This window comes from Thermobia domestica, chromosome 4 (genome assembly GCF_964235325.1).
Source record: "Thermobia domestica chromosome 4, izTheDome1.hap1.1, whole genome shotgun sequence".
Lineage (NCBI taxonomy): Eukaryota > Metazoa > Arthropoda > Insecta > Zygentoma > Lepismatidae > Thermobia > Thermobia domestica.
The window spans coordinates 271,166,260-271,191,365 of record NC_137457.1 but is presented as its reverse complement, the minus strand read 5'-3'; the positions used below and the strand labels follow the sequence as shown (position 1 = coordinate 271,191,365).

The following is a 25,106-nucleotide window of genomic DNA, read 5'->3' as shown; positions in this document are numbered from 1 at the left end:
AATAGTGATATAGAAGAATTGTGAAAATTCGTCTACTATTACAACTTTCGTAAGAACTACTAACTAACACCTATCAAATTTGTAATTAGTTGTAAAATCCATTTAATGACTATTATTGTTCGAAAACTGTTAATTTCACATGTAGCGTAACAAAAAACTGTTCATTTTACATTTAACGTAACCAAACACTGTTCATTTCAAATCTAACGTAACCAAAACCTGTTCATTTCACATCTAACGTAACCAAAAGCTGTTCATTTCACATCTAACGTAACCAAAAGCTGTTCATTTCACATCTAACGTAACCAATTACTGAATACTATACTTACTACACAGCGTTCTTCATAAAAAATATGGTCATCATCTTGCGTTTCATAGCCTTTCTTTACTATTCGACATGTCTTCCCCCGTCCTATACACGAATTAGGACCAACATTTTCACATAAGCTAAAGTAATCTTGCAATTCTGAAAAAGAAATCTTAATGTAAGAATATGCCTTTTTATGTTTCTTGTTTTTCTTTGTAACATTTAGAAACGAGAGAACAAATATGTTTATTAGTTCTTGAAATGTTATAGATTTATCCTAAAGTTTTGTTTATTACCTTCTGCAGTTATATACGATGACCTGGTACCCAAAATAATATGGCAAAGAGCATCGAAATATTGTATATTTAGATAAGCAGAGGTGTAAGAAATATTACTTTGAATAAGTCTTATTACACTCTAATTTACAGTCACAGTAGCATTCCTTACAGATAATAATGTAGCCTTACGATGAAAAGAGCACTACTACTCATCACCTGGCAAAGTGTGACCACTCTTTACGTATAAGAATGTGCTACATTAAAATTTATGGTAGCGTTGTGATTTATACTAAAGAAGTATGGAGTAGGGCTGGATTCCGATTTCTAGTTTCTGATTTCTTGTCTTATACGTTGAGGTAACCACAATAATACTCATCAGTGACAGTGCAAATATTATTAATTTTGAAAATCGACTCTGTATTCTATTGGCTGAAAAATTCATCTCCAGAGATAAGGTAAAGGGAAGATAAAGAAAGAGACTAAAGTCTAAAAAGGAGACTATATACCATTTATAAGTAAAATTAGAAGTTATATTGGATCGAGTGGGGCGACAGATCGTTCTTTTTGAGCAGCAAAGCCACCAGTACTGTAAAACTCCAGTGTAAGAGAGCAAACCTTAAGAATCTTTCATCTCCATGGAAGTTGATTTTGGATCCTATCCTCACTGTGTTTAACGAGAAGCCAATACGATGCGGCAATTAGCATAACTTATCAAACAAGAAAACAGTTGAACAAACAAGAACGATTCGAGCGTCATTACTATGAACTTGTAATACGCACAGACATCTACTTTCTATTTGAATTGTTAAAGACAATACAAACTATTTGCTCACTATTTGTTCAATAATAATATACAGACAAGGACTATTTTACACATAAAACTCACAAAATTATAAGTATAATTGAAGTAACGAGAAAAACGTAAGAAATATAGAATATAATACTAAGAAAAGAGATGAAAGCCAACAAAATAGAGCCGAACATTCCAGAACACACAATAACAATATGGCAAATGTATGCATAACAAAGCATAAATAGAAAGAAAAGAAAAGAAACATTATAACAACGGAAATTACAACATATCACAAGAAAGAGTAAAGAGCGCTCTAGGGAGCTAGCATCGTATAACTACTGCTAATAAGCGATTGAACTATCATCGCTTGACAACATCAGTATTGAAATGTTTTTATCGGAGAGGTTGCAAAACGTCAAAATAAGTGGTATCGTCTAGAAGAGACTTAAACAGTTATAAATAAGTTACGGTATATGTTACAATCCAGAGAACAGTGTTTTGATTCCAGGAAGTGTTAAAAGGAAAATCAAGGGGAAAAATAACATTAATATTAAATGTTAGCAGTATATGTAATGTTGTAATTTTGCCACTTTTGAACTTGAATTTTGTTTCTATTATAGGAATGATGAAATAGCAGTTCGTTATTTTAAGGTATATTATTACGGCAAAATTATACAAAGCTTAGAATTGTAAATTTTTAGAGAGAATTTTAGCTATAAATGATAATTGTAAGAAAATGCTACTGAATTTTGCCACCAGGATGAAATTGCAACTAAGTATAGTATATCTGAAATTCTTAGTATCTTCCTTACCGTTAAAATACTTAAATTACACAGGACCTTTAGACAAGAACATTCTGAATTTTTTTTCAAGCTAAGAACTTCTAAAATTCAGAGGATTTTTCATTAAAATATTAGAAATATTGGTAATCTGTAGTAAGACTCTATCACTAATGCTGCATGTTCGAAGTCAGTTATAAAGGTTCAAACTGTTATATTCAAAATCTTACATGTAGTATATAGTAAGTATTCCTACTTTATAGCCATGCACTTACCATCAGACATCATACATTCTGTTTCATAAGTACAGTTAAAATTACTTTCTTCACAGGGTTCACATGGTTTGACATTTCCGTCTGAAATTGAAATCACATGGTATACTTATTTCATTTAAAATTATAACGAAACTATTAGAGATTTTTTCTATAGCATGCATTCAGGGTTTTCAAATTAGAACTTGCTCTTGTTTTTAGTGTACAAGAATAGTTAATATACACTCATGTACAAAATTATTGTCGCATGTCTATAAATATGTTGTTGTAGGAATATAATTTGATAACGAATTCACCCCGTATTTTTTATAATGTTAATATGTGTATAATCGTCAAAGACATGTGTGTGGCAAATTTCATGTCAAAAGAGCAGTAAATAAGAACAATAAAACGAAAATAAAACTTTCTTGTACATTTAGCAACATTTTGTTTTACTCATTCTAATTTTCGTATTTATAATTCTTTTCCTATGATGATGTAAATTTAATAGGAGATGATAGGAGAACAATAGAAAGAAATGCAGTGATCTTATTAAACGCTTGCAGGGACATGGGTTTAGAAGTAAATGCAGAAAAAACTAAATACATGGAAGTGCGTCGGGACCGGAATACAGCAAATTATGGATGCGTTAAAATATTAAATAATACTTTTGATAAAGTTGATACTTTCAAATAACTAGGATCAATATTAACAGAGGAAAATCATATTCACGGAGAAATTAAATGTCGACTAAAAGCAGGGAATTCGTGTTACTATTCGGTTCAAAATCTCTTGTCGTCACTAATTCTGTCGAGGAATTTGAAACTTAAAATATACAAAACGATAATCATGCCTGTTGTTCTGTATGGTTGCGAAACATGGCCACTTACTCTGAGGGAAGAACATAGACTGAAGTTATTTGAGAACAAGATCCTGAGACGAATATTCGGACCCAAGAGGAACGAGAATGGGGAATGGCGGAAACTTCATAACAAGGAACTACATAATTTATATGGTTTACCCAACATTGTTAGGGTCGTCAAGTCTAGGAGGCTTAGATGGGCGGGTCATGTAGCTAGAATGGAAGAAAGTAGAAACGCTTTTAAAGTCTTGACTGGAAGACCAATCGGAAAACGACCATTAGGAAGACCTAGGCGCAGATGTGAGGACCATATTACGATGGATCTCGCAGGGATTGGAATACAGAGTAGAAACTGGATGCAGTTAGCTAAGGATAGAAGTCAGTGGAGAGCTTTTGTGAACGCGGCATTGAACCTCCGGGTTCCATAGGCCATAGAGTTAGTTAGTTATAATTCTTTTTCTATGAAATTTACCACAAATATACATTTCTCGATTATACACATAGTATCAGTATTAAAAATACTCTGCAAAATCATTATCAAATTATATTCTAACGAGACGACAGTTATAGATATGTGATAATCATTTTGGACATGAGTGTACATGTAATCAATATGTCAAACATGATGCAGTATGCAGTGTGTCCCATAATTCTTTTTGTGATAACAAACATTCATAAGGCGTAAAATATGACACATAGAAAAATACTTTTTATCTTTAATTGCATATTACATATCTAAGTTTTTGTGTACAAAATTAATTGATTTTTGTGTGTGATCCTTTAGTTGCACAAAGAATATCCAGACGATATTAAAATCCCTCATGTGTTGTTTAACATTACGTAAGGTATGGATGTTATGACTTCAGTAATTCTGCACCGTAATGCTGCGTAATGTCGTTCACTGGTGTTTGATAAACTTGGTCCTTGGATAATTTCAAATGAAGAAATCCAGTGGTGTTATGTCCGGTGATCGCGAAGGTCATTTTATGGGACAATCACGCTCTAACATTCTTTCCGGAAATGTTGTATCCAATAGGCACGGACACCTAAACCGTAATGAGGCAGCGCACCATCTTGTTGAAAAATTAAGTCGGGAATGTCCTCAACCTGTGGCACAACAAATAACTCCAGATCATTATGATAAGTATTGGTTGTGATCGTCTTCTCACTGAGGAAAAAAAGATCCTATGATTTTATTGTTCATAAGACCGCACCACACTTTCAGTGTAGAGCTATCTGTGATGTTCTCTAAAACAGTGTAGGAATTGTCGGTCTCCCAGATCCTAACAATGTGTCGGTCGATAACACCGTTCAAATAAAATGTTGTCGATTTGAGAAAATGACGCAATTCAGATAGTCAACATCTTCCTCAATCTCAGACATGAAGGCAACAGCAAAGACTTAACGAGTACTGTAATCCGTTGATTGTAAGAACTGCACTATTTGAACTTTGTGCGGACGGGAAAAGATGTTTATTAAGGATGAGGTGCACAGATGTCTTTGAAATCTGCAACTCACGTGAGACTTTGCGGAACGATTTCTTGGAATTTTCAAGACGGCGCGTCTGAGTGCTTGAATTGTCTCCCCACTAGATTCAGTCCTGACTATTGTACAATGCCTGTTTTCTAGAAGCTTTTAATAATTACTGGCTGTCTATGCTATGTCGTTTGGAATTGTCTCGTTATACCAGAGGACACATTGAACTTTCTGCTGGTCTGAGTACACACTGAGAAAAATCCTTCCTCCGGACAGCGGTATATTGTACAAGTATACGGAATCCTCTTGCTTACTACAGAAATTAGTACGGAGCATACGTTATCTGTACGACTGCCCTTAGATGTTACATCATGCTGTTGCAGGATCTTTGGTGTCTAACAGTTTTCCTTATATTACATACATATATATACGTTACCTTCGTCGGTTACATGTTATATACATCCATTTGTATGAGATTCTGACCGCGTATTTGTGTCATACGGAAAGTACGTACAGATGGAATACTTATACACAAACTATTATAAAACACGCGTTTTCAATTATACGTTTGCTGTACGTTAAGTAAAAAAAAAAACTACAGGGTTTACAAATGTAACATACGATTTTATGTACACCACATATAGTTTCTTTCTCAGTGCATGTTTCTACAAATTATGTCGGAGGTTGGTGTTGCTAAGTTACTGAGCCCTGTAAGAAACATAATAACAGTAAATATGTACACAAAACTTGAATATGTTGCATGCAATTCAAGATAAAAAGTAATTGTCTATAAGTCTTATTTTACGTCTTATGGATATTTGAAATCAGGGAAAGGATTCTGGGACATCTGATGTTTTAAGGTAAAAAATTTCAGATTTTGTATTGTATTGTTTTCGTTTCGCTCCAGAGAATCATCTAAACTCTGTCATTTGTTACAATAGCATTTGGAACCCTTTTTTTCCTTTTATCATCCTTTAAGATTAAAATGAAAACAAAACTTCTTATTTAACAAACCCGGTTTTGCCCAATATATATAAAGGAAACGACGATTAACACAAGTAAATAAGATTAAATAATTGGGGTGATAATGCGGGAGAAAATAAGAAAATTCTCAAGTAAGAGATACGACGTCATTTCAAACTTGTATTTCATGGAACAGAAGCAGGGAAACAGAGGTAACCGTTTTACTGAGTGCAACCGTATCCCCAAAATGTTTTATGTCTGTTTCAGCTGCAGCCTTTTAATGATCTTCTTGCTGAGCCTTTTAACCCGAATAGTTCTAAATCGTATTCTTATTCCATACTTAAATTAATATTTTCGAAATGTTTCGAAAATTAAGTGTAGTTGTGAGAGTTTGGTTTTTATTCACATAAAACGATATTCATGCCTGCTTTACTGTATGATTGCAAAAGATAGTTGCTTATACTGAGAAAACAACACACACTGAAAGTATTTGAGAATATAATTATGAGGTAACTATTCTTAAACAAGAAGAACGGGAATGGGGAATGGCGTACACTCCAAAACGAGAAACTACGTCATCAAGTCTAACAAGTGAAGGCCACGAACTGAGGCTCCGCTGAGATCTGAACAAGATAATTGTGTTTGCATTTGATATAACTAGAGGAATGTCAAAGTTATACTTGCCACTGGTCGGATATCGTGAGTTGGAACATATTTTGTAATGTAAAAGCAATTTGCTGCCAAAATAGATTAAATCGGGTCATTTGTTCGGAAACGGTTGGACAGATGGAAAACTCGACGAACAGGTATCCCTTAATTTTCAAAGCCACACATTTTGGGGTTAGAAATTTTATCCCAGATTTCCCCGCTGGGTCCTAGACAGGGCCCACCTCAAAAGTTACAAACGGCAAGGGGGCTTAAGTAGTAGAGGGCATCGTTTGAAAACTGTTGTTAAATGAAAGACGAACGAGCAAGTCTCAACTCTCGACGACAACCCTATGCAAAAGAGCAGCGGGTCAAAATGAAAAAAAAAAGAACTTGATTGAAAAGTTCACTGCCACGCCTATAAATAGGAAACATTGAGACAAATGTTAAAACAGAAAAGCAAGTGCGGCATTATTTTCAAAAAACAAAAATTTAAAATAAAAACGTCTTGTGCTAGGGTCCCAGGTGGGGTCCAACTCAAATATTTCTAGGTCAAGGTCATTAAGTGGCGCATCGTTTGAAAGCTGTTGTGAAATGAAAGAAAATAAGTTCACATCAACGGTCTAATTTATGTATGATACAAACAGGATAAAAAATGAAAGTGAGAATAACAAAAAATTAAGAAATAATCGAAATGGTAAATAAATAAGAAATAGCAGTCTTCGTTCTATGGTGCTTCAATCGTCTGCTGCGGCGGTTACCGCTGCCGCCTGGTAGCAACAACTTCTGTACTGAGGTCGGGTCACTCGTACATCTCTTTATTTCAACGGGTAGAATGAATGAAGATGCAACATAATTGTCATCTGTAGTTGTCAGATGCAACACAATTGTCAGCACTTATATAAAAACTCCTTTCTAACAATGGCAGCCATATTGGATTACAGATGATACGTCTTTGACTTATGTGGAAGTGTACTATTGACAATAAACGTAAATACCAAATTTCGTTTCACCAGCTCCAGTGATTTCAGCTGGATATGCGTGCGATACATATTGCGGCATTTTGAACACGACATATCGCGTTTTTGAACATTTCGTATCTTTTCGTTACCTACACACACTGATCAACATCTGCATATGGTTTTCCTAGCTTCAGCAGTTTGGAGTACCTAGTGCCTATACTTTCGACATAGATTTTAAGCTGCCATCCTGGATTCAAGATGACCACAGACTTTCCAATTAAGTTTGAGTTTACATTTTGACCCTCTGTTATATTGCACGGGGCTATCATAGAAAGTCGAGATTTGTTCCATCTTCTTTCATTTAACAACTTTCAAACGATGTGCTATTTGATCTCCCTTGTCATTTGAAACCTTTGAGTTGGGCCCAACTTTTGACCCTGTGGGAGACCAGGAACAAGACATTTTTTTTAAACTTTAAAAAGTTGTACTTTGAAAATAATGCCATAGTGTGCACCTCTTTTCACATTTGTCTCACCATCTACCATATTAGTTTCTTAGTAAAGTCTTGATTCGACTACGGTTGAGCCCATAGTTTTGGAACTATAGACCTTTAAAGTTAATTTTTCACGTTTTCGGCAGAGCATAACTCTGAAAGGAAGCATTTGTGCACCCAGGTTGGTCTATACTTTTCGTCTCATCTTGGTGTCAGGAATCACCTCCCAAACGTTGTCGGTATTGGTTTGAAACACCCTGTATTATTTCAAGTATATAATGATGTAATTTTACAACAAGGAAAATCTATTACGAATCTAACGGAATAACCTACATCAAAATAAAAATGGAGAACAGAGAAATTCATGTTTCTTTTCTCTGTGATTTAGAAGTTTGATGTAATAAGGGCGTAAGCGATTTTACGCCCTTTTTGCATCAAACGCATTTGTGGTTTTTGCCATGCTTGTTTAGCCTCCTGGTAACATTTCAATTCAAGATCGGAATAAAATGCTGCATATTACATTGTTTCATGTAAGAAGAAACACTAATTAAATTTTCAACATCGTTTTTCTCCAACTGCATGTTTCAGACTTACATCCTTATTGCATTAAACTCCTCAATTGATATAAAGTAATAACGCAATTCTAACTATTGATAATATATGACGGGGGAACAATACCCAAAGATGATGCATATACTAATTAATAGAAATTAATTACCTGAAAAAAATATATTAGAGAGTATAAATTGTCATTCAAAGTTTTCGAGAAAATCTAGATTTTTCCATTGGTAAAATAAAAGTAGATGGTGTACGGCGACCGTTGCACATACTGCGATGAATCAGATACAGAAGTACATTTCCATCAATCTTTTCACTACAATATTAGCATAATGACATAAAGAATACACAGTGATACAGAGTGATTAATTCAGGGATGCAAATAAGCAACAACATTTTACTAGCTCAAGAAAGAAGCTAGTAGCCCACATCCAACAATAGAATTCATTTACTTTACCTTCAGTATTTCAATAGTGATATTAAAAACTCGCCCGAACCGATGAACCGCTCGCCCCGGGCGAGTGATTATTTGCATCCCTGAATTAATTAAATATAGTTTGATATTTTGTTAACACCTTTAATTTTTGTTCATTATAATATTGTTTAAGATGTCTAATCACGGCAAAATTAAAATACCATTACTTTTACAGTAATTATGTGATATCTTCAAATAGATAAAAGATAATCGAAATGTGGAACAAGAGCGCCCTAGACAATATTATTTTGCATGATGTACCGTTGTTACGAGTCACCTAGTAGCTTTCCGTTTGCAACCATTTAGAAACGCTAAAATAAATGCTGATTTTCTAAAGGGTTGGGAATCGAAAGCAGATAAGTGAGTCGTGACAACAGTATCTCTTGTAAAATAATATTGTTTAGCGAGCTCTTGTTCCACTATTCGATTATCTTTTATCTATTTGAAGATAACACATAATTACTGTAAAATTAGCGGTATTTTAATTTCGCCGGGATGAAGCCTCTTAAAGATGAGACATATATATTTGTCGATACTCCACACTGGGTTCAGTAAAATAATACACTTGAGTGTAAATTTCAATACGTATCAGAATACTCATTCTGATGGAGGAGATAACTTGTTTATGTACTAGATATTTAAATATATGCTGTTAACCAACTAAATATATTCATTGTTGCCCTCCTTCAGTTCACACTGATACGCACTAATCCTAACATTAACACACTTGCTTTTAAAAATGATTCACATATGAAGAGTCCAAGGGAAAAGGGGGATGCTCACTTTTAAGCAAAATTTAGATTGTCATTCCATCTTATAGAGAACACTGAGTAGTTTGATTCAATATATAAAAAATGGAGGATAGGTCTACGGTTAGCCTGCTGTAGCCGTTTAAAAAATCCTTCTAAAATGTAAGAAAGGGGTATCTTCATCACTTACAGTGGAAAAAAGGGGGACGTCCACTTTTGAACAAAACTTAGATTTTCATGCCATCCTGTTCTGTCACGGACATGTGTGCAATACAGGTATATTCAATGAATTATTATAAACTAAATTAGTAAAACAATATCACTCTTGCCCCATAACCTGATTTTTAACATTCTAATGTCGTCAAACTTGCTTAAGCAACTGCACTTTTCCGCAAGCAATGTCAGATAGTCGTTGATACGATGTTGACTACGACGACGACACGAACCTTGTGCCCTACTTGTTCTCCTTACCCTACTCTCCCATACTTGATGCTGATTCGCGGGAAAAATGTACATTTTCAAACTTTTCGTTGTACGATAAAGTACTAGGTTTAGTCGGTTGAGAACAGTTTGAATAGGATGCTATGATCAACACAATAGTTATTGATGTGATTTACAAGATCTTTCCCTCGTTTTTAAAGGGAAGTTGCCTATCTCGTAAGAAAAGTGGCAGAATCTGTAAGCTTTAAAGGTCTTCTGCAGCCCAGATGCCCAAACCTTATATAATGAACTTCCAAAGAAGTAATTAGAGGTGTAAAGGAGAAAAAAAGAAAGAAAAAAAAACAATCTATTTTTAGTAATATTGTTTATAATTTTAAGAAACAATCGACTCTTATTTTTCCGTTGTTTCGACTGCAATAGGCCAATTTTTTACCAACACAAACCAACCTTATGTCAGTTTTTTTGTATTATTTTACTTACAATAATATACGTTGAGCATAAGATTTTGCGAGCTAGTTTCCAATATAGTAACGAGCTAGTAAACTAAATTTGAACCATTTTCCACGATTAGTTTGGGAAATAAAATGTTTTGAAATTAAAAAAATCGTTTCCTGAAAATTAAGTAAAAATGGACATCCCCTCGCTTTCCCCCTGGACTCTTCATATTTCTAACAGCGACCCACACACATACAACTAACTGTAACATAGAATGCTTGAGCTTAGGATAGAAATCCCGTTCCTGGAAAAAAATAAAAAGGTTTAAAGAAATTGAAGGCAACGGGGTCTTAGTATTGTATGCTCTTTTTCTCAACTTAAGAAATCTATTGTAATCAGAAGATATATGATGGATTACATCGAACTCCTTTACTTATGAATTGCTCCTGGTTAATCGGTCACTTATATTTACTTTAACTTTTAGAAGATTTGTACTTGAGATATTAGTGCACATTAGTGCACCTTTACACTAATTGATTTCAATACAGTAAGCTGGAACCAATTTGGATAATATTAGTCTCTCTACGTTCTGTCTAAAAACGATACTTTATTCTGAAATGATTAAATATCAAATATACTGGATTATGAACTACTTTTTTCAAGTTATTACAAGCTAAAAGGACGTAGTAAAGAATTTCAACTAAAAAAACATTTTTTCTAGACGAGTTAAAATATGTTTATTGACAACGATAGCAGGACTTGCATGTTCTGCAAAGTGTACAGGAGAGAAATAGGATCACGTACTTCGTACGTAGATGTAAACCTAAATTTTGTAACAATTTGGGGCAAATTTCGGGCAGATTTTAGGGATAAATATAAACGTTTAAAATAATGTAAAATATCGGGGACTCACTCAGGGAAGTAATGCTCCCGGAAGTAGAAACTAAATACATGGTTCTGATTGATCGGCGTTATTCGTTTCTTGGCAAGTAGCTTACATATAGCAAAAATCAAACGCTTGCTGCTGTCGTCCCTCGTGGCCGAGTGTGCAGTTCGCATCAAGCCGCCGTCGAGACATCACGGGTGCTCTGGTGTTTCCACAGTGTACTATAGCCTATAGTATCGTAGACCATATATACGTTAGGTGTATTTCATAGCTTTGATTACTATATCAAAGCAAAACTACTGCAGTAGGAGATATACTCCGTACTCTCAATTATTGCCGTTTCGGCGTAGTGTCGGTGTATCAGTGCAAACGTGAATATGGAATATAAAAAAAGATCTTCAATTTAAACTAGAATTTGACAAGAAGTTCCGTGCAGTTCGATCAGTCCCCTTGGAAATGTACCATTGGATGAACTCCACTTTCCCAGGTATTTTTGATCACATCAGTGCCATGCAGTTAAATAGTGAAAATTTTTGTATTTTTCTAAAATTCAAAACGCAACAGGAATACGATGACTTTGCAGCTCATGCCCCTAGTGAGGTCCCATTCACTCATTCAAATAAGGAAGTGAGTTTTGTTCGAATTATTTCCGCAGCAGACCCGACTACCCTACTTCGTGTGTTTGAGCTCCCTATCGAGGCACCGAATAACTTATTGAGTGAGGCTCTTAGTGCATATGGTTCAGTGATTAAAATAGAAGATCAGGAATGGGCCCCTTCTTATCCCCCTGGTATTAAAACTGGAACTCGCCATGTACATATTAAACTGACATCTCATGTGCCATCCAGACTTCTAGTCCATGGTTATAAAGTAGGAGTATCATACAGTGGACAACCGATTACATGTTTCCGATGCCAAAGCTCTATGCACACAGTAGCGAACTGTGTACTGAAGCGGGGGGCTCAACCCCGAGGGGCAACCAGTGTAATCCCGACCACTTCCCCGTCAATTCCTCGCATGACAGAACTCGGAAAAGTGACTCCTATGACATCCTACAAATTAGCCCCACCTGTCATTTCTACGAAATCTGGTGAACAAGAAGATGATCTTGAGCATCGACCCTCGGTTTCGGACCCAAAGGAGTTCCCTGCACTTACAATAACGTCTCTTGAGAAAGCGAAGAACGATACCCAACTTCCCAGTAAACGAGTGCCTTTATCGACTACATCGGAGGCCTCCGGCACACAAGTAGAGCAGCATATCACCTTACACAACATGGAGATTAAACCAAATCCCTCACCAGTTGAGGATAGCGAGGTCCCGAAAGAGACACAGGAAGAGCATCTTGAACCCTTTGAAAGCGAGTTTCTCCAGCATGAGACACAAGGAATTAAATTTAGCGATGTTATTTCTAAACAAAAAAGACGCAAATTATCCCGGAAGGAAGAACTGAATTCTCACTTGGAAGGCAGCCAAGTCTCTCTGTCTTGCAAACGAGATTCACGTACTCGCCCACCGCCGGTGTTCGAAACAGATACATAAGGTATTGGTCTTCAAGGTCAATGGATACGAATTCACCACAAGTAGTGTGGTGTGTGCCTCCTTTTTGTTTTGTTCTTTCTCTACGTCACGTGTGTACAACACAAGTGCCCTCCGATTCTAATAGTGCAAGAGTGCAGAGTGGAACAGCAGTATTTATCACGTATACAAACAGGAAATCCTTGAGTGTTAGTCGTGTTTAAATCTACCGTCGACGTATGTGTTTTAACTGCAGCACTTATATTCATTAACATCTATCATGTATTTTGTAAGTTATGTTTTGCTTCACTTCTTAGTTTTAAGACTCATATTAACTTTGAGTAGAGCAAACTTACGTAGATATCGACATTGCACAGAAGTGTTATACTACGAAATTTTCCTCTATATGACTGTGATAAACTCTTTATCCTTTCTCACGATAAATTTAAATCGCGCAAGTAGTGACGATAAAAAAGCATATTTAAACCAATTTCTCTTATGTCATAACCGGATGTAGTTTGTGTGCAAGAACTTATACATGATTCATTTCACAATATGCTGGACTATGATGTGTTTGCTAATTTAGGACCCACCACTGGAGTAGGGATGTTTATCAGAAAAGGATTGGGGCATACCAATCTTACTCTCTCCTCTGACGGACGTATTATTCATTGTGTCATACAGGGGCACCTGGTCGCCGGACTATATTCTCCTTCTGGCTTACAGCTAAGAAACGGGCTGAATTTTATGGCCAAAGTTTGCCACAATTCCTGCCTCCTAATATTTCTCGTATGGTAATCATGCTGATTGGAATACCACTGAAACCAGCGCAGATTCAATTCCGCCCCCCGCTTGTCCCGCATTTTGGGAATTTTTGCGGGCTTATCACTTAAGGGATGTAGTCATTGTTTCCAATTCACCGAGGATCTATACCCATTGTACTTCACATTCTAAAAGTAGGATTGACAAAATATACGTCACTCCTGACTTATTTCACACTATTATTGACGTACAGACTATTATACCATCTTTCACCGATCATGCAGCGATCAAGCTCCACATAAAAACAGATCAACCCTTGCCAGTCCTTAGCAGGCGAGGATACTGGAAGTTAAATACATTCTTACTTCACCGCGACGGTTATCGGGAGGAACTGGCACAACAATATTCCTATTGGGAAAGGATGCAACAATATTTTCCAGATCAGGCCTCTTGGTGGACGATTTCTTAAACCTAAGATCGCTCGGTTCTTCCAAGGCAAAGGACACGAAACACGACACGATCGGCAGTTGATGTTTGAATTCCTCTATGAGGCATTGCGTCAGGCATGGTGTGCGGCCCCCTCACTACAGAATAAACGCACAGTGCAACAGGTCAAACTACGACTCCAAAATCTCCAGGCTCCCACACTCATGCCTTCTTTTATTAATGAGACCACATATTATAGGCTTGCCCAGGAAACTGTCACTATTTACGACGTTGCACGTCTATTGCACCGGCGGAAACAGGCTACAATAGTAGCTTTCCGTCTCCCGAATGGTGATATGACTAGTGATTCGATTCAGATCCTAAATGTTTTCCGTGAGCATGACCATAAATTAGTATAACCCCGACCTTGTGACACCAATGTTACAACTCAGTTTTTGTCGATTATTCCCAAACTGATTACGGAGGAAGAGGGTCGTGATCTCATGCGCCTCATAACTTGTCAGGAAATATGGATGGCCCTCCAGGCAACAAAATGAAAGGGCGCGCCAGGATATGAAGGTCTGCCGTACGCGTTCTATAAACAATACTAGACCTTTCTTTCAGATACCCTAGTCAAGTTATTTAATACATATTTACAGGGAGGCCCCATCCGTGGTAACGTCGGAATCACAATCTTTATCCCGAAATCCGCCACTTCCCAGACTGTACAGGAGTACATCACTTTACTGCCTACCGATTTGAAACTGTTCACCAAAATTCTGACGGCACGTTTAAAACCCATTTTGCAAAAGTATATTAGTGCATATCAGGCAGCCACCCAGCCCAAATATAACATCTATTATGTGTTACGTTCGTTACGGGATTTTATAGCGTACGTGCAAACTCGGCGCATTAAAGCGGGGGTCCTTGGCATAGATTTTTCTTCCGCATATGACTGCGTTGATCACGGGCTTCTTCTTCAAACTTTAGACGCTTGGGGATTTCCTCCTGCATTTCAACAAGTCATAAGACAACTATACTAATAGGCCCAATGTCGAGTACAGATCAATGGTCATCTTTCTGACACATTTGCTCTGCAACGCGGATTACGGCAAGGCGATAGCATCTCGACGAGCCTCTTTGTGATAGTTCTAGATACCTATCTCCGGGCTCTGGCTCAGATTACCTCTCCTGGTATACCGGAATACCATCAATTACACGTCTTCGGATTTGCGGATGACGTAACCTTAATAGGAACTACGCCCGAAGATATGCTCACCGCCATCCGGATAACTGACGAGTTCACCCAGTGCTCCGGCTTGGCATACAATAAACACAAGACCAAACTCCTGTCATTTCACGGATTCTCCCTACCCTCCTTACCTGATTCACGCTCTCACATTCCCACGGTTGATGCTTTAACAGTACTCGGCATAACCTTTCATAGTAATGTACGCAAACAAATGGATGCTGTCTGACGTCCTATCGTTCACCAGATTAAGCAGATGCTATACTTACAACGGTTCCGAGGATTGCATATAATACATAAGATTGAATATCTCAACCAGTATGTTGCTGCTAAACTTTGGTGCTACGCGCGCACCTTTCCCCTCCCTTCTGTTTACGCTCGCCAAATTGAATCTGTGTTTATGTGGTTTCTTTGGCGGGGCTACTTCTTCCGCCTCCGCCACAACACTATTTATCTTCCTCGCAGCGAAGGGGGCCTTGGACTCGTAAACATTCGTCTTAAAAGTCAAGTTTTATACATGCTAGATACGTATCAAAACGTTGAGCCCCACATGGACTATACACGGGTGTGGATCGAATGTTTCTGGCCCGAATACTCACAACCAAGGAATCCGCCTTTCTGCAGATTTGGCAAATTATGTCCTACCTATGTCACCAATCTTGTTCAAGCATGGATATATTCTGGTGAGCTTGCTTCCCCTACTACATATACTCACCAAACCTTATACCAGCAATTGTGGAGAGCGTCACTTGTAGATGTGAGAGTCCGGGTACAGGATATGTTCCCCTATAAACAATGGCGCCATATTTGGCAAAATCTAAGAACCAATGTCCTCCCTTTGCACACCCAAGCGGTATGGACGACCATAGTTCATCAACTGCCTGCCACACAAGAAAGACTTCTGCGCATTGGACGTACCACAACCCTCACCTGCAAATATTGTGGCCACTCCGACACACTACCTCATCGCTACATGTCATGTTCAGGTGCCGATATTATTTGGAACCTCCTCCTTCGTATGTTGAGCTTGATCTGCCGTACACCTGTTCCTTTATTTACCGTAGATCTCCTATTCTTTCCTGCATTTCAGTATTACCCAAAAACCAAACATAACACGGTCCTCTGGTTAGTTGGTACCACATTGTTATATGTTCATCATTCCATGCCGTGGAATGATGAATGCTTATATTTCGACTTTTTACAACGGGAACGCCGCAAATATTTTTCAGTCGATCTAGAAAGACAGTCTTTCAGTGGTTTTTTGCAAGCAGCTCTGTCCCACCTGTCGGGAAAGACCGGGAGGCCATGAATTGTGCTTGTGAACATTTTCCTTGTGATGCATAACCATTATCATCGTACAGCGGAGTAGGTTCACTCAGAACCACATCTTGGACTCTCTTCCCAGTGGTCGGTTCTAGATTACGCCTATATTGTCTCCATGTAATTTTGCTATGTAATATTAGTGACAGAGTACAATAAATATTAAGTGTGCTAGTGCAACGGGCTAGTAATGAACATCTCCTTTGGCGTGGGTTCAAACCCTGTCTGAGCAAAGTCTTTATTAAATTTTCATAACCCCTTACCATTACAATAAAATGAAAATAATACTTAAAAAAGTGATTTACTTGCTTTTGTCGAGATAAGTACTGCTATTAGTAGTAGTAGTAGGAGGAGGAGTAGGAGTAGTAGCAGGAACGGGTTGGAAGCCCCGCAGGTCCTCATGACAAATTTTGTGACCAACTTAACACAGCTGGCTAGGGTAGCGTGCGAAAAAAGTTATTCCAGGAGTATTATTCTCCTGACTGGGTCGTAAATATCGTTAGTTCTGGCATTACATTAGTGACAATTTTTAAAATGTCTTTGTATTATGAGGGTTATATTTTGTATAAAATGTTCTGTTTTAATACTATCACAGATATAAATTCTCTCCAATTAAAATGACATTTTGTAATAAGTATCATTGTAAGTGGTATTCGTTCTTAATGCATCGTATATATCACTCTAGTAAGATAATTATTTCTAATTCTTTAGTTTTGACGAATTTGGTGTTTAGACTAAATAGTACATTAACAATGTACGTAGATACAATAATGTGTGGTGAAAGAATAACATATAATATCCATGTTTGTGTAAGAATTGAATCCACGACATACATGTCTTGCACCAATTCATACCAGTTGTTGCTGATCATCTTTAACCGGTAAAATATTTATATAATAACTGCTCAATTATTCTAAAGAACTGCAAATAAATCATAAAATTATTATAATTGTTGAAAAGGAGTAGTACGTAGAAACATCCAATATGGTTATACAGCTTTAGGAAACGCTAATATAGCAAATATGCTGCGCCAAACACTTGGATTAGTATGTAATAATGTATCTGGTAAAATAATAAAATTGAAAAGTGTGACTTTCATGATTATTCATTTATATTTCCTTCATACATACCTGGCATCAAACAAGTCCTTGTGTACATACATATTTTGTCCGTGCTATTGTAACACTCAGAACAATAGTTCTCATCTACTTGTTTCAGAACTGAAAGAAATACACTTATACATAAATAAATGTAGAAAAGTGTGTTTTAAATTACTAGTTAAAAAACTAGCGCGTGAGAAATTGAAAGAAACTTCTAAACAGTCAATACTTGGGACTTTTGTTATGCTTCTCAAACTTATTCATTTACATTAAATCATTATTAACTGAAAATAATAATACAGCATGTATTGGTTAGATTTAAACATTTGGTTGCAGGATGAACTATTATTCTGCCCAAGAACTGTGATAATGAGTATCATTCAGTTACAGAATTGATCAACTTAGTATGTGTTTTTTATGTTCTTTGTTCTTCGAAATTGAAACTAAAAAGAAACACTGAGAGGTAAATCAGAGTCCGGAATCGACTCCCACTACCGGTTTATTATAAAAATCCCCTAATATGACAACAGTACTTACAGAAATACTACTAGAATACAACTTTTCTCTAATGCGAGGTAGAAAATGGGTAGGTGAAGAGCTTGCAGCATTGAGGCAAGATCTCTACAGAGTTTCAGGCAAGCTAGGTAGAGTGGTGTAGGAAACCCCAATGCTCCGAAACAAGCAGTGAAGAAGTTAGTCACAGAGCCCCGAACCAGGTTAAGCAACTGATGTCCGAATCCCGGTAGATCTCCAAGCAAGCTAAACCAGGTGGAAGCGAAGCCTAGAGTCCCGCACCAAACTAGCGGCTTTAAAGTTGAGTTTCTTCTAGAGCTTTAGGGGAGGTAAAAACAATCGAATGTTTGTGTCTGTCCGTTGAATCTTCTCCGTTATATAGACACTCCGGGCGGCTGTGGCGGTGCTGCTCCCATGTCGTTATGTTACTTGTATGTAGTGCTGGTGGTTTACCGTCTGCTTCTTTTAGTGATGCAACGTGAGGTGTGTAGTTCAACGTAAACACATCTGATTGATGTTTACAAACAGGAGCACGTGCGATTGTTTCTAAATCCTACCACGTGATACATTACAATATACAATTACAAAAAAGGATAGTTATGTTGCATGGTGGATATTGTATCCATATTTTAAAAATACCGAGAGATAATGATACTGATACTGAAGTATAATTGAAATACATAATGAAACGTAATACATAGTTATGAGAAAAACTACAGTTATGTGATGTATAGGTGCATTTTCAGTATCTTCATCAAACAAATTTACTTATATTGTTGTTGAATTGGAACAGAACTTCATACAAAGTACACAACTATTTAAAACGCTGTAATGATGCGACAGTTTCGATACTTTGCTAGCATCTTCATCAAGGCAAGGTACTGACACTGAGGGTGAAATATAATTGTAATATATACTTTGTACGGAGTATGCCTTTCCAAAAGTACAGTATCATCAGTATCTTTATTAATCACAAAAACTTTGCTATGAACGTATAGTGGACCTATATCCTAGCAATGCAATGCACAGTTACCAGAGGTTTTCATAACTCTTACAAGAACAGTAGTTATATCGAGGCTTAAACACTGTCAAAATGTTCAAAACAAGAAAAATTACTGCTACTACTAATAAAGGGTAATTCAAATACACTGCCAACGCAATAGACAACTTTTGAAGCCCTACTGTTATGCAAAGGTTTCAACATTATCAATATCCTTATTAAACACAAATATACTGATACTGCTACTGAAGGGTAATTGAAATACACATAGGTGAGGCATACGCAACTCACAAAAATGCTACAGTTCTGTAATCGTTCCAATGCACTAACGATGTCGTCAATATACTCAAAGAGATACTGATAGATATACATATAGTTAGGGAAATATCTAAATCCAAGAAAAATTAAAGTTATTTATTTGGGTGTTTCAATATTACGTGTTCACGGAATAGAAAGATGCTGGTACTCAAAGTGAAGTGTAATTGGAAATTATGCAGACAACGCAATACATAACGTTTACACAAATAATTCCCAGTATCATCATTCAATCTGACTGTGAAATGGTGCATGTAAGGGTAAGAACAAGATAATTACGAGAATATTGCTGAAAATAATCCAGTTTGGTCTTTACTGTTTATGAAATTTTCGTTTCATTGTTAGATACTTACTACCTGCTAAAATAATAGCATTTCATAATACCCGTCTACTTTTACTGACTGGAAGTCAATACTCACTATTCACACAGACGTGTGCCGATAGTTTACTTCTGGTGTTGCCAGTAACAGATGTAATGAAAATTGATTTATGATTTATTCCTTGCAGGTTCAAGTCAACACATGATTCAGAATGAGGAGACTTGAACAGAGCAGCTAGACGCGAGATTAGAATTTCTGAATTTAATGTTCATTTCTGGAAGAAAACAAATAGGTTCCTACAAAAACTAGGCATCGAGGAAAGCATTCTTAGGTCCGAAGACTGCCAAATTTCCACTACTTGAAAAATAAAGTTTTATGTAAAAAAGGTAGAAAAGAAAGTTCTTTTTCTATTTTACCCACCACTTTCGAATATCGATGTCACCTAAGACGTACCGGAAGATCAAAAATAGTCCATATCAGCATTGACAACCTTCTACCAAGGTTCTGGAAGACCATTAATTCTATTACGGTACAACTTAGTGGGCCGTAAAGCGAAGAAGGTATCAAGTGCATGTTGCACCTCTACTAGGAATTTCAACTAGCGTCCTCTAAGGAGATTGTCCAAGAAATGGTACAGGTTATAATCGGACTATGCAATGTCCGTGGAGTATGGCGGATGCAATAGTGCAGAATGGTGTCAGCGTCTTCCTAGCCAGGTGAAGCATAGCGTTGTCCTGTAACAGAACGACCCCTTTGCGATTTAAAAGTGGTTACTCCAGAGTTTAGAGTCTTTCTTGAACACGCCTCAAATCCTGACATTACACAGTCGTATTGATGCTCTGACTAGCTGGTAGCAGTTCCCGATGCACGATATCGCAAGCAGTCCACTAAATACCTTCTTCTTGTGCAGTGCTGGTTTTGCCTGTTTTGGAACCGGTTTATGGGGTGCTAACCAATAATAACGGACCCACGAAGCTTCGTACATTACCAACTTTTCATGGCATGTCAACACCCTGTCCAGTAATGGCTCCTCCCTCAGACGATACAGCAAAGAAACCAATTATCTGCTTGTATTGCCCTCTGGCCCAGAGTCAAATTATGTGTGTCCCATTGACCCAACTTGTAGTGTGTTTCAAGTTGATGGAGGTGCTGCCGAATGGTTTCTTCACTTGCGCTGAATTGTAGTCTCAGTTCCTCACATGTTTACCACTGTTCGCTCAATTGCTGCCACAAGACCTTTATTCTGTACAAACGTTAGTCTTCCGGCACGTAGTACGTCTATGAGTGTTTAGTCGCTTTCCTTAAATTTGTTAAATCACCGCTGCACTGTCCGCGTAGTCACGACACCCTCAACAAAGTCTGGCATATCTTCCGTCCCGCTGCAGCGGCTTTTGATCTCAGTTTAACTCCTACAGCAAACACACTCTTATAACGCTCTGTTCGTGTCCCATGTTAACTCTGTTCTTATGCAAGTTCACGTTGTAACTGAATTGCCACAACCAGATAGTGTGTCCGATACATCCACACCAACAACTGATCTTCGCCTTATCTCCATTCGCATTTAACTTAAGATGTGAGGCCAATGGAATACAGGCCTTCACAAAAAGTGACAGAACATTCTTGGTTACCTTTAAATTTTAGAAAATTGCTTATAGATAATGGCGTACAGAAGGAAGTTTCAGGTTATTAGTTTCCTTACGAGCAAGTAATTATGTAAAAGAAATATGTTCTGTATTAAGATGTACAGTATATACAAAAAGAATGAGAGGTTATAGGATTGAGTGCCTCGAGATTTTGAGTACATCCATGATAATGCATGTGTAAGTTTTTCTACAGTGGATTCAATGCGCAAACATTGGCCAAACACGCAGCGCATCAGTTCTATCAATAATGAATGTAGACACTGAACATAGCATTGTATTTGAAGGAAAGGCATGTTACTAAGAAGGTGAATTTCATATTGCCAACATACGCCAAATGACTTTAATGCTAAAATTCTTAATTTCCATCCTCAGGTCACTGATCTACCAAAAACCAAACTACTTCAGTTGACTCTAAAAACCAGTGCTGATCAGAACCCTAACTTCTTTGACATGCCACACAACACCCGTCTTTGTATAAAAATGTGCTAGAAGTATACCTACGTAAAAATTAGTGTGTGGCAAAGTAAAGTGCACTGTGTATGATAATATTCTTCCAATAATGGGCATAGGGGCCCCCCTAAATTTTTCCTTGTCCCCTAAAATTTTTATGGTAGGTTTGCAAGTGGTCTATATTATGGTGATGAACTATAATATGGTTGAGTAGGGCCCTCCCTAACTTCAGCCCCTCCCCTACATTTTTGGGCTGGCTACTAGCCTGCAATTGTTTCACTTTCTGCAACTTTTCTTAACACAATCTTTGGGATTTACGTTTTAAATGGGCATTTAGTAATTATCCACAATGCTATTCGAACGCTCCTGGTCTATTTTTATCACTCTAACGCAATTTTTACGTTTCTTTTCAGATACGATGCTGCAACAAATATTAACCAAGAATCATTTTTAAAAAACTCTTCATTCGTTAAGCACACTAGGAAAACACTTTATATTTGTAGATACGGCTTTTCTATCCAAATTTAGGTTTTGTTTCTCGTTCATATTTTGTTCCTCATTAATAATGCTATTTACATATCGAACAAATTAACTTGGTATTGTGTTTTGGTACACAATGCATATAATGGTAGTATATTTTTGTCCCCATGAATTACTAACAGAAACACTTAATGTTTATAGTATCTATTGAACCTTCACTTTCTCGAACCTTCTCCAATACATTTCTTAATCATAGATCATTTAATGCTTTCAAATCCCAACAAATATTAAGCTTCTCTAGGAATTACAAGTTTGACTGTGGTCTAGTTTTATTTTATAATTATTATCCTATTTTTCATAGTGTTTCCTACATATATATTGATATTTGTAGTACATATCAACGTCCTTTACCTCTGTCATCAACATAGTTTACGCAAACTGAAGCCTAAACTGTGAAATAGGTACATCAAGAAACAAGTAACATATTTTATGGAAAAAGTTTAGGAAACCTCAAGAGACGCATGTATTCGTTGTTATATCCTAAGATCGAAAGAGAAACCCTGGTAAGAATGGTCGTCGTTCTATTATAGAGCCATCGGGGCACTAGATGTTGCAATTTTGAATTTAAAATTACATTCGTCTTTTCTCTTCTATATTAATGTAAATAGTTTAATATACTTTAAAATCTATGCTACAAATACCTCATTAAGCGGAGAGTGCATTTCAGATTCTAACACGCCATAAAAGCTCTACTACTTTATATATTTCATCTAGTTTCTTATAAATCATCCAGATGACAGAAACGGAAAATGTTACTTACAGAAACGAAATACACTTTATCAACTATCAGTGATGAGAACTATATCTCTAATCTTACGCAAATTTGTAATATTTCATTTAATGAGAGAAGTGAAAATTGCAAATTGTGCGAAGTTAGGAATATTTGTAGAGATTTGTATTACCTTTTTGTAGCGACAATATATTAAAGTTTACCGATATGATTTCCCTCAGGAGCCGCTACTGACTCTATGTGAGATGGTATAACAATAACTCATTCTCCACTATTGATTTATCTAACGAAAAGAATATACACTTAAAAACTGAAGAGGAAATTAATCTAATACTAAGCAACTTTTAGAAAGTTCAGTTATGCTACTTACATCTTGTGATTACTTTGCACTTTGCATATGGGTAATAAACCGGATCATCGTCCTTATCTTTATCCAAAGTAATTTCTTTCAAATTTCTTTTGCAATATTCATTAGTAGCACAATCCATTTCTTCACACATTTTCTTCATACCTGCAGAAAAAAATCAGAAAGCACCAATATTGTTATTGAAATATATGTACATTCTCGCGAGGGAAATGAATATAAATTATATAAGATTATTTAATATGGATATTTAGATATATTGTTAACTTCATTGCCAATGTTGGGGAAAGTGGAACATTTGACAAGCCAAATTGCGAACTCAGAAACTCCCGGCGTGGGAAGCTCGAAAACACAGACTTTGTTGTCATGTCGAGTCTGTCCCTGACCGAGTGACAGCAATATTTACTCTTTCGGTGATAGGCTACTTGTCCACTTATATATATATTGATATAGATATAAATATAGATATATGATCGAGCTAGTAGTAACGCAGTCATAATGTAACAGATGCAAGTCGAGTCGAGTCTGTCCTTCTCCAAGCTCGGACGCCAAACACAGCAGCCTTCATTTCAGAGACGATGTGTTATAAAGTACTACACACAGAAACACACGCACACACGCATGCATATACTTATATATTTGGAGTGAATATTATAAGCAGCCGTATATTTACACCGGGAGCTAAAAGCTGTCACAGAATAGTGCATTATTTCATTATACTGGTACAACTGAATCACCGAGTTCGAAAACCAGTCATTTCCATCGAAACTAATTTGAAAGGGAAGAGAAGCAAAACTATGCATCTGACATATAGGGTTGTTTTCATTTTCGGACCGTATAATATGGCAGTTTCTACGGTCTAAAATAAAAACAACCCTATATGTCAGATGCATATTGACTAATTTAGTTTTGCTTTTCTCTCCTCACTAATTGGTTTCGATGGAGATGAATGGTATTCGAACTCAACGATTCAATTGAAGGGGCTAGATAATGAGGGTATCAATATACACTTTTTCGAAAATAATGAGTCCTCGTGATAAATGAAAGTGTTATGTGTTATTCTTGGTGTACAGTATAACATGAAAGTGATTCCTTGTCTGAAGAAGAATACAAACATTTGTAGCATATAGTTTGACTTACTTGATATTCGAGCCACTTATAAATGTTTTCAATAATATTTTTTTTATTTTCGAAACGTACAATGTGATACATTCAATCTTTATCACCTAATATCTGAAATTTCATACATGGTAGCACACTAATGAAATAAATTACAACATATAATAATATAGATGAATAACGAACATAGTTTGCCATACAGACACTAGACGGAGTGAGCGACAAACAATTTGAGCGTGAGAAGAGTTTACAAGTACCATAAAAAGAAAGTAACATGAAAAGTAGAATGATGAATCGAAACTAAATGCTATATACTTAATTAACAACATCGATATGCTTTATTTCAAGACTCAATAAATATTGTTAGTTAATTGAAAAGTCACT

General features: G+C 36.6%; 1 protein-coding gene across 1 annotated transcript in view; it reads right to left on the bottom strand.

Annotated features, from left to right (window-relative positions):
* The window catches only part of LOC145683510 (uncharacterized), a 29,233-nt gene extending 5,495 nt beyond the window's left edge, over positions 1–23,738 (bottom strand). The window contains exons 1-4 of the mRNA XM_081754852.1: positions 23,610–23,738; positions 17,759–17,848; positions 2,433–2,513; positions 330–466 (exon numbers count right to left, since the gene is read on the bottom strand). Of these exons, the coding sequence (XP_081610978.1) occupies positions 330–466; positions 2,433–2,513; positions 17,759–17,848; positions 23,610–23,727 (426 nt within the window). The 5' untranslated portion in view covers positions 23,728–23,738. The remainder of the gene's footprint in view (positions 1–329; positions 467–2,432; positions 2,514–17,758; positions 17,849–23,609) is intronic.
* Between the last annotated feature and the right edge of the window lie 1,368 nt (positions 23,739–25,106).